At 34.4% G+C, this 11,198-nt stretch overlaps 1 protein-coding gene across 1 annotated transcript; it reads left to right on the top strand.

The window, feature by feature from the left end:
* The first annotated feature begins 2,317 nt into the window (after positions 1–2,317).
* On the top strand, positions 2,318–10,262 carry LOC115981969 (probable linoleate 9S-lipoxygenase 5). The gene is made up of 9 exons (XM_031104425.1): positions 2,318–2,672; positions 6,279–6,568; positions 7,020–7,260; positions 7,524–7,862; positions 7,987–8,072; positions 8,212–8,319; positions 8,453–8,757; positions 8,838–9,101; positions 9,386–10,262. The coding sequence occupies exons 1-9, from the start codon at positions 2,477–2,479 to the stop codon at positions 10,137–10,139; spliced, it is 2,583 nt and encodes an 860-aa protein (XP_030960285.1). The 5' UTR covers positions 2,318–2,476; the 3' UTR covers positions 10,140–10,262.
* The last annotated feature ends 936 nt before the right edge of the window (positions 10,263–11,198 follow it).

The following is an 11,198-nucleotide window of genomic DNA, read 5'->3' as shown; positions in this document are numbered from 1 at the left end:
ATAAGAATAATTAGAGGGAATAAAAAATGCATTAGTTAACTATCTAAATGCATTAAATGATTTTAATAAAAATCTAGGGGGCATATTACTGAAATTTATGTCCATTTTTTTAATACCAAAAATACAAGAGGGAGGAAGAATTTTTGGAAGAGGTTCCTCTAGATATTTCCAATGATTTTGTATTTGATCTTCTAGATATGAAATTAAAGCTATGCAAACTTGATTCTAAAAATAAAAAAATAAAAAAATTTAGATGTATAGAATTCAATTACAAATGTGATTGTAGCCTAAGGTTACAACCAACAATAAGATGATAGAATGCCACTATCATGTGACTCACTTAAAATGATTGTATAGAATCACTTAAACATGGTTTAGTAAGAGAACACATGTCATCATTTTATTGTTGGTTGTAGTTTTAGACTACAACCAAATTAATTTGTAGCCAGACTTTGTCCATTCTAAATGGGTCGGTTTTAATTTCCTTAGCACTTAAATGAGTTGGGCCAACAAAAAAAACAAAAGTAATGTCCTTTAGCTCAAAATATGTAGCTAAACCAATACATAATTGTAAAGGCGTACACGTAAATGCTTAAAATAAATGCAATTAGGGGAAATGCCAAACTTTTTGTTTAAAAGAAAAGAAAAGAAAAGAAAAGGACTAATGCCAAACGATGCTGAACCATACTTGAATTATAATAGTAACATATATGGAGAAGAGTATTAATTATACTAGAAAATTTGCTCACAAAAAAAATATATATATATATATATATATATATATACACTATGTGCCGTAAAGTAAAAAGTAATTTTATTTCTAAATTTAGTTTCAAGATCAAGCAGTATATCTTTAATTTCTTTCATGAATGAATGAACCACGTGCCCATACATGCGTGCTCAGCTCACACACGTCAAAAGAGGTTTTTGATCTGTACAAAAACTGTCCAATATTGACCCATATCATAATAACAGATTGAAATTAACAACTCAAAGCACACCATGTTAGACTGCTTCTCAAATCTTATATTATGGTATAGGTAGCACATCAACTATATATTAATAAATTAAGAAAAAAAAAATGTGTAAGTCCAACACATGCAATACCCAAGAAAAAGATAGGAAGGTTTTTTTAATAGTAATTCGGAACCCGAAAAATTGTCATGGAAAGATTGAGAATAGTGTGGCTAATAACTATATTATATAATAAGAAGATAATGATATATCATGTAAAAGATATGTGTAATATGGTTTGCTAATTGGTTATATAATTAAATTTGATAATAAACCAAATCCAAAATCCTCATATCTTATAAACCAAACAAAAGTTACAAAACTACATACATGTAAATGCACATTTTAAAGAGAAAGCCAAAGTGATAGAGATTCCAATTTCCAATTGGATATATTAAACCAATTTTAAAAGCTGCAATAGACAAGAGTAAAGAGTTGCCACTTTGATAAAGAACATGTTGAGGGATGACAGGTCCCAAAGAATAGTAATTTATAAGTAGCATAAAGTTATTAGATGAAGAATATTATAATTTGATTTTCTTTTATTTTTCTTTTTTTTTTAAAGCACAGATTGCACCTTAGCCAGGGCAGAATTGCAGACATTTAATTTATTGTTTTCTTTTTCCTTTTCTTATTATAGCATAAAAGGAAAAAGACTTGGTTTCAACAGGGCCACATATTCCCCTACGAAATGGCCATTAAAGGTCTAAATGTCCACTTGTATCAGTAGCCAATGACTTCTTCTTTTCTTTTTCTTTTTTTTAATTTTTTATTTATTTAATTTATGGGAAATTAATGATAGAAAAAAATGGTTAATTTCTCTGATTGTTAATATTTTCAAGTTCATCAAATTTTAACAAATTAATAGATAACTTCTTCTTAAGTCCATCCAAATTTGACATACTTACGCTAGTAATTAATAGGCAAAATAAATGCAAATTTGACAGACTGACTCAAGGAAACTACCCACTAAAGTTGAAGCTTCATGAGCTTTAAATAATGGTCCAATACTGTTACAATATACTATATATATCTTTTCCTATCTTTAAAATGCAGGGAATATTCATCAAAAAAAAAAAAAGCAGGGAATAAAATTGCATTATTGTATATATGGTACAATTTATAGTATGTAAAACAATCCCAAGGATTATGAACGTGTCTCATACGACCTTTGACATTCGTCCCCAGAAGTGAGCAAGAATTTTCTTTATAGATGAATTAATAAATATTAAAAAAGAAAAAAAGAAAAAAATAAGAAACAACTTTCACACCAAGAAAATAAGAGGAACGTCCCACATGCACAATTGAAGCTTCATTGTAAATGCCATTTTCTAATCACCTCTCTATAAGTACAAGGAACCCTTCTCTTCACATTCCTCACATCCAACAACAAACTTTTTTCTCTCTAAAAAACTAAACTTTCTTTATCATATTCTTTGCTTAGTGCTCGAAACAGTTAGAGATGCTTCAGAACATCATCAACAAGATAACTGGCGATGATGAAAGTGGGAACAAGAAGGTTGAAGGGACAGTGGTGTTGATGAAAAAGAATGTTTTGGACTTCAATGACTTCAATGCTTCGGTTCTTGATCGAGTCCATGAGTTGTTAGGCCAAAAGGTTTCTTTTCAGCTCATAAGTGCTGTTAATGGTGACCCTGGTTAGTTCTTCTTTTCTCCATATTCTTCATAACCAGTACTACTTTTGGGCCTTTCTTTCTTTTCTTCATGATATATTTTCTTCTTGTTTAAGCTACTAGTCTTCTAAATTCTAATGGTGACCATGTTATTAAAAGAAACAATGGAAACAGACCAAAACCATGTTATTCTTGAATTTCTGGCCTTTACTCCTATATGGAGACGTGAGAGTTATTTCCATATTGGTTTGTGATTTTGATTTTCTTTTTCAGTTCTTGTTCTTGGTCTTGGTCTTGTTTTTTGCTTTTTATTTTTTCCTTTGCCACTAGACACTCTTTTTTGTTTAACGCGGTTAAGGAGAAAACTTAAGCCAATTACTAGAAAAGACCCAAGTTTTCCAGCGATGACTTTATCATTACTGGCTCTCAATAAATTGACACAGATCTTGATTGGGTGGTTATAAATCAAGGCTATATAGTAAATAATATCCTATTGACATAAAGTTTGATATTTATATTAAGAGTATAAAGAACATTCAATTCAATGATTAGATTTTTAAAATATATAGTAATATTTTTTTTATTGACTAAATTTGTAATCTAAAATTACAACCAATTTTATAGTTAAATTTTGTCCTATATATATATATATATATATATTAATTGGATGCACTAAGTTCATTGATTTAGGAAGTACATTTAAAAACTTTTTATGAAAAAAAAAAAAAAAGTAATTATTTTGATTTTTTTTTTAATTGTCTGATGTCAAAACTTTTTAAAAATGATTATTAACATGACCCATATATATTTTCTTGAATGAGAACGAAAAATGTGCTGAAGACTTATTAACCACGTTTGTTATTCAGACCAAAAAAAAAAAAAAGGCCATCGTGATTGTCACAGGTACCATACCATACTCAACAATAAGTCTAAACGAACAATTCTTCCAGTCAGATCAGAGGGCTGCTTTTTGTATTGAGCTGATTTTTAGCTTGTTCTAAATTTCTAGACTAGAAATAGATTTAAGCCAATGTATCTAATTATTTTATTTGTTTTATTTGAATTGTTTATATTATATATATTTAACAATTAACATTCTTGAATACGAATTAAGATGCGGTGAAGAATTATTAGATAGGCCACATTTGTAATTGGCACAGGCACAATGTATACTATTCTAAACAACAAGTCTAAAGGACCAATTCTTCCAGTCAGGGGGCTGTTTTTTATTGTTTTTTTTTTGTACGGAGAAGAAATCTAAAAGTAGTTTTGAGCTCATCTAATCCTCTATCTTTATTATGATTGATGGAAGCCCATAGTTGAGATGATTGGCCCGTATGTACAATGCATGTGGACCTATTCCTTACAAAACAAAAAATGCAAGTGGACTAAATCATAAAATTTGGTCCATTCATTTGGTGAATCCACCTCATAACCCATTTATGACATTATTAGAGCATCCACAGCCGGAAATGCCATCCTATCCTATTTTACCATCTCAAAAAGTTACTTTATTAATTATACCATACCATTTTACAACACACCTAACATCCCAAAACTCTATTTTTTTCCCATTTTATTTAAATATTCTTTTTTAATCTTTTTTTTCTATTTCACTTTTTCTCTTCCTTTTCCTCTCTTTCTCTCTTAACCTCTAGCACCGGCCTCTCTGTCTCCCCCAACCTCTAGCACCGGCCTCAATCTCTAGCAAACCCATACCCAGCAAAATCACAAGAAACAAATCATAACAAAAAATCACCCAAATCAACAGAAACTTAACCAAACATCGGAAACCCATGCCCAAATCCAACCCAAACGCCGGAAACCCATGCCCAAATCCAAATCCAAATCCGACCGTTGCCACCGTCGCCCAAACCCATGCCCAAACCCATGCCACCGTCGCCACCCAAATCCAACCCAAACGCCGGAAACCCATGCCCAAATCCAAATCCGACCGTCGCCTAAACCCATGCCCAAACCCATGCCACCGTCGCCACCCAAATCCGACCCAAATGCCGGAAACCCATGCCCAACGGCGATCTCCACATCCCACGCCCAACGTCGATCTCTACGCCCAACGCTGATCACCACTCCCAACGCCGATCTCCACCCCACACCCAAACACCGATCTCTGCACCAAACCCCAAACGCCGATCTCCACGCCACCACACTGATCTGCAACAAGAGAGAGAAGAGAAATAATAAGTGGGTGGTGGCTTGCCATGGCCGGTGACAGTGGGTCAGGCCATGGTGTGGTCACTGTGGTAGCTATGGGGTTTTGAGTCTGAAGAGAGGAGAGCAGAATGAGAGAGAGAAGGAAGATAGAGAAAAGAAAAGAAATAATGAGAGAGAGAGAAAGTTGGTCGGATAAAAGTATGAGAGAGACAATTAAAAAATAGTAGAAATTACAATTGTGCTACAGTAGCATCTTATTAATAAGATGCTACTGTAGCACAATTGTAAAAAATTTTACAATTCCGAACGTTTACAAGTTCAAATGCTGGGTGATTTGTGGCTCTAATGCTAAATAATCCTTACATTTCCCATTTGGCATTCCCATTGGTGATGCTCTTACAATGCAGAATTATAAGACTTAAAACTATTGGCTCCCTAGTATCATTTAAAAAAAAAAAAAAAAAAGGAAAGAAAGAAAGAAAGAAGATGAAGAAGAAAGAAGAGAATTATATATTAATATTACCAGTAAATTAGTTGAAACATTTTTATAATTATTTATCTATTGATTTGATAGTTTAAAAGAAAAAAGCTTTAATTTTTTAGAGATGCTATGATCAAGAAGGTAAGGCTTTTCTAACCTTTGAGTTAGAAAGAAAATAAAAACTTGAAGGTAGGGCTTTAAACAAAGATCAAGGCACCAACTATGATGTCACAATTTACAAGATATATGTGATGTCTTTGTCTGGTTTTAATATTCAATGGTCATAACTAGTTCAGCACATGAAAATGATTTTTCATTCATGACTATCAAGTTTCAACTAACCCAATTCATTTGTGTTATATTCTATATTAGTGATTATGTTATTAAGTGATGATGACAGGCAAAATTTTGATCTTTTCTTTAAACCATCTATTACCTAAACTCAATATTAAATAAAATGCAAGCGGGGTTTCTTTAGTTCTTATGACTATACCTTTTTTTGAAGCAGCTAACATCCAAGGTTTTTTTTTTTTTTTCCTTCTTCCTAAAAATGTAAAGATATCAGTAATATTATGTTTAACGGAACCATAATCAGTATTTAGAAACCATATTGAGATCAAACTAGGTAATTTCTTTAGTGACTTAATGAAAATTTTAAAAACATATTTATGGTTTTTCATCATCAACTGTTTGGTCATGGTAAATTGTTACATAGGATGGTTGTCAGGACTTAAGATAACAAGGCTCACTCACAAATTCACAATTTCACAAAGTGGCCTTGCCTGGACTTTTAGAAAAGCTACACTAACTCATCAAGCTTGAGCTCAGTTAAATGTTTTGGTAAATATTAATGTTGATGACATATAGTTTGTTTCACTTTCTATAGTGTAATTAGTCATTACCATGTTTGGAAAAAATTGGAGCACACTAAAAATTGTAATTGATGTACTTTTGTGTTTGATGTATTTTTGTAGCAAATGGGTTGCAAGGGAAACTTGGAAGGCCAGCATATTTGGAAAACTGGATAACCACAATCACCCCCTTAATAGCAGGGGAGTCTGCATTCAAGGTTACCTTTGACTGGGACAATGAAATAGGAGTTCCAGGAGCATTTTTAATAAAAAACAACCATCACAGTGAGTTCTATCTTAAAAGTCTTACGCTTGAAGATGTTCCAGGTCAAGGCCGAGTCCATTTTGTTTGCAATTCATGGGTTTATCCTACAGACAAATACAGAAAGGACCGTGTTTTCTTCTCCAACAAGGTAATAAATTATATGAGGATTTCTGTGGTGATCATGCAGTTCCAAAGTTTCGAAATGTTCTAATTAAAACCACAGGAAAAGAAATAGTGTCAAAAACAAGTTTAGCACAAACTCTAGTAGTTTGAAGAGAAACCTCCTACAAATTGATTGAAACACACCCTTGTTTCGTTATTGTAGCTGATGCAAGCTAGATGAAATTTCTTCTTTGGATTTCTATATATCTAAAATAGCCCTCGCAGATGAAAGCATAAAATAGCTAAATCACTTGAAGCTGCCAGCTGAAATATGATATGAACTTGCATAAAAAGCTGATTTGCATAGTGTCCATCTAAAAGTTGTTCTTCCTAATAATTTAAACTTACCCCAAAACGTCTAAATTGGTATAAGCTAAGGTGTTTCGACTGTGAACTACATCCTAAAGTAACAATTTGATTCAATTATATTTTTACAGACATATCTTCCAAGTGATACCCCAGTGCCACTGCTAAAGTACCGAGAAAACGAGCTAGTGAACCTGAGAGGAGATGGAAAAGGAGAGCTTCAGGAATGGGAAAGGGTGTATGACTATGCTTACTACAATGATTTGGGCGATCCAGATAAAAATGCTAAATATGCCCGTCCAGTTCTTGGAGGTTCTAGCGAGTACCCTTACCCACGTAGGGGAAGAACTGGACGACCACCAACGAAGACAGGTTAGACATTTCATTCAATTTTCAGTCACTTGTTCTATAGTTAGAATTTGTGTAGGTACTAGCAATAACAGTTAATATGACAAATAATGCTGTAATCAGTTGAAGTTTCTAGTATCATGAATAATTTGAGGATTAGTTACATTAATGAATTCTTGATGATAATCACAATCTGTACTTTTTTCACTGTAAAAGTTAGCATGATTTTGGTGTCTATTGCTATTATCATCATTGTCATTAAGATTTCTCTGTTATAATTGTAACAGATCCTAACACTGAGAGCAGGCTGAAGCTTCTTATGAGCTTAAACATTTATGTTCCAAGAGATGAACGATTTGGTCACTTGAAGCTGTCAGACTTCCTTGCTTATGCACTAAAATCCATAGGCCAATTCCTGAAACCTGAACTAGAATCTCTATTTGACAGCACTCCAAATGAGTTTGATAGTTTCAAAGATGTACTTAAACTCTATGAAGGAGGAATTAAGTTGCCTGACGGTCTGCTTAAAGATATTACAGACAACATCCCTGCAGAGTTGCTCAAGCAAGTTTTCCCAATCGATGGTGAAGGACTCCTCAAATACCCAATGCCCCAAGTGATTGAAGGTATAATAACTTTTTCCATGGCACAGCCATTTTTTGGTGATAGATTCAAAAGCTTGCAGATGTATGATTCTTCAAATTCTATTTACTTTAATTTGAATTGTTGTGTTTGAATGACTTGGAGCAGAAGATAGGTCTGCATGGAGGACTGATGAAGAATTTGCCAGAGAGATGCTTGCGGGAGTAAACCCTGTCAACATTAGCTGCCTCAAAGTATTTTTCAGCTTCCATATGTTTTAGATTCTTTAATCTGGATGCCATATTTATTTTTCTTTTCCTCCATCTTCTCAACTTCCAAATGGAGGATTATAGTTTTTCATCGTTAATCATGATTCATTCTAAATTATTGCAGGAATTCCCTCCCACAAGCAAGCTAGATTCTAAAGTGTATGGAGATCAAAACAGTACAATTACCAGAGAACACATTGAAAAAAACCTAGATGGGCTCACCATCGAGGAGGTAATGTTCCTTGGCTCATTTATTCCACATAAGAATTTTGGGTGAACTAGTTTGCAGTTATTTTGCAATTGTAATTTGCTGTTTTACTCTTATTAGCTTGAACTAATAATAATGAGCATGAATTTGGCCATAGGCACTCGAGAAGAACAAGTTATTCATATTGGATCACCACGATGCTATCTTGCCTTATTTGAGGAGGATAAACTCAACTTCCACAAAGACTTACGCCAGCAGGACACTCCTTTTCTTGAAAAATGATGGGGCATTGAAACCACTCGTGATTGAATTAAGCTTGCCTCATCCTGAAGGAGACCAATATGGTGCCATTAGCAAAGTGTACACACCAGCTGAGCAAGGCATTGAAGGTTCTATTTGGCAGCTGGCAAAAGCTTATGTTGCTGTTAATGACTCTGGCTACCATCAGCTAATTAGCCATTGGTATACATCTGTCAACGAAAGCCTAGGAAATGATACTTGTCTATATTTTAATTTTTAAATGCCTTTTGTATTGGTCACAGGTTAAATACCCATGCGGTTATTGAGCCATTTGTGATAGCAACAAACAGGCAGCTGAGTGTGCTCCATCCAATTTACAAGCTTTTGCATCCTCATTTCCGTGACACCATGAATATAAATGCACTCGCTCGGCAGATCCTCATTAATGGTGGCGGAATTCTTGAGACAACAGTTTTTCCAGCAAAGTATTCCATGGAGATGTCATCAGTAGTTTATAAGGACTGGGTTTTTCCTGAGCAAGCACTTCCTGCAGACCTCCTCAAGAGGTAAATCTGACATTCTAGAACATAATGACATATTCATGGCGTATGAGGTATCTGGCATTAGAAGTGACTTCAAATTGTGGCAAAATAACACATAAAAGGTTCTTGAAAATGGCTAAAAGACACTCCACAAATGCATAATGTTTAAAGAAGGTTGAGGCAAAATTTAGACTTCAAATTTTGGTTATCTTATTGTTGTAAAGGCCTAAACGACTACAAATAAAATGAAAACATTCGTTGTTATGATCTTTTTTCAAATGACATGCTACTTCTTTTGCTGAATTCAGAGGAATGGCAGTCAAGGATCCAAATTCGCCACATGGTCTCCGCTTAGTGCTTGAGGACTATCCATATGCTGTTGATGGCCTTGAAATCTGGTCAGCAATTAACTCATGGGTTAAAGACTATTGTTCCTACTACTACGAGACTGATAGCGTAGTTCAGAAAGATGCTGAACTCCAATCCTGGTGGAGGGAACTCAGAGAGCAGGGCCATGGTGACAAGAAAGATGAGCCCTGGTGGCCTAAAATGCAGACACGCGAAGAGCTTGTTGAAACATGCACTCTCATTATATGGATTGCTTCTGCACTTCATGCAGCGGTTAACTATGGACAGTACCCTTATGCAGGCTACCTCCCTAACCGTCCAACAATTAGCCGAAGATTCATGCCTGAAGAAGGCACTCCTGTATATGATGAACTCAAGTCAGACCCTGATAATGTTTACTTGAAAACAATCACTGCCCAGCTGCAGACACTGCTTGGTGTTTCCCTCATAGAAATCTTGTCAAGGCATTCTACGGATGAGGTCTATCTTGGGCAGAGAGATACTCGTGAATGGACCTTCGACACAAAGCCATTAGAAGCCTTTGACAGATTTGGAAAGAAGCTGGCTGAAATTGAGGACAGAATTGTGACAATGAATAATGATAAGAAGTGGAAAAACCGAGTTGGACCAGTGAAAGTGCCATATACTTTGCTCTATCCCACTAGTGAAGGTGGACTTACTGGCAAGGGAATTCCCAATAGTGTCTCAATGTAAAGCTTCTCTACTTGGGTTGTACATAGCTAAAATTCTATGTTTTTCTTTCTTCTTTATTGACAACTTGTGCTATAAATAACTCATTTAATTTCTCCTTAAAAAAGATGAGTAGCTATGAAATAATCTAATGCTACATGATTTAAACTTCTTTCTTGGGTGGTGTTTGAACCTAAGGAACCTTATCAAACAATTAGTATGAAATGTAAAAAAGCATCATTGATTGCAAAATGTTGACATGGTACGGTCTTCTGAGGGCAACAAATAATCAATCACATTAGGGCCACTAGTTCAGCTTTCACCAGATTGCTATCACTGAAATTGTGGAAAATGCTGGAATCACAAAAAAAGGGTACAACTTTGTGCCACACGTGGTGAGTTATGACCGGTGAAAATGTGTCCTCACATTGCTCATAGGCACTCCTTCACTAGTTACAATTTGTCACGTGGCAAGTTGTGGCACAAAATTGTACAATATTTAGTGGTCCTAGCACAACTCCTGAAATTGTAGCAAAACTTAAAGCCATATAACGTTTTGAAAGGTATGGAGGAAAATCATATTCATGCATAGTTTTTTGCTTAAGCATTATTATTATTTTTTTTTTCCATTTAATTATTAAACTGATCTGCTATGGTTGTAACAACAAACTTGCTTCTAGCTTAACTGGTACCTACTAGAAAAAATTAAGAAAAAAAAAAAAAAAAACTAAAAGTGCAAAAACTTGAGCCACACATTTTGACCAAGCTGCAGCAACTCTGAATTTTATTTACATGGAGCTATTAAAGAAAATGCAATGCAATTGGTGGTTAATGTGCTAATGGATAATTCCAAGCTTCTCCAATTTTATCAGCATTTTGCAATCAATGATGCTTTTTTACATTTCATACTAATTGTTTGATAAGGTTCTTTAGTTTTAAACACCTCCCAAGAAAGAAGTTTAAGCATGCATTTGGATTGGGCGTTTTGCCCAATTCGTGCGTCCGCATTTTTTTAGTGGGTCCTATGGGTACTGTTCACAGACCCACAAAAGTCAGCAAAATACAGATTTTTAGGTAAATTTA

The sequence above is a fragment of the Quercus lobata genome, chromosome 3 (assembly GCF_001633185.2).
Source record: "Quercus lobata isolate SW786 chromosome 3, ValleyOak3.0 Primary Assembly, whole genome shotgun sequence".
NCBI lineage: Eukaryota > Viridiplantae > Streptophyta > Magnoliopsida > Fagales > Fagaceae > Quercus > Quercus lobata.
The sequence above is the reverse complement of the archived record's forward strand: the minus strand, read 5'-3'. Positions and strand labels throughout refer to the sequence as shown.

Excerpts from the sequence above, each read along its gene's own strand:
- LOC115981969 (XM_031104425.1), top strand. The coding sequence starts at position 2,477 with ATGCTTCAGAACATCATCAACAAGATAACTGGCGATGATGAAAGTGGG. Across the intron at positions 2,673-6,278 it reads TGCTGTTAATGGTGACCCTG|CAAATGGGTTGCAAGGGAAA; the intron begins GTTAGTTCTTCT and ends GTATTTTTGTAG. Across the intron at positions 7,863-7,986 it reads AATGCCCCAAGTGATTGAAG|AAGATAGGTCTGCATGGAGG; the intron begins GTATAATAACTT and ends GACTTGGAGCAG.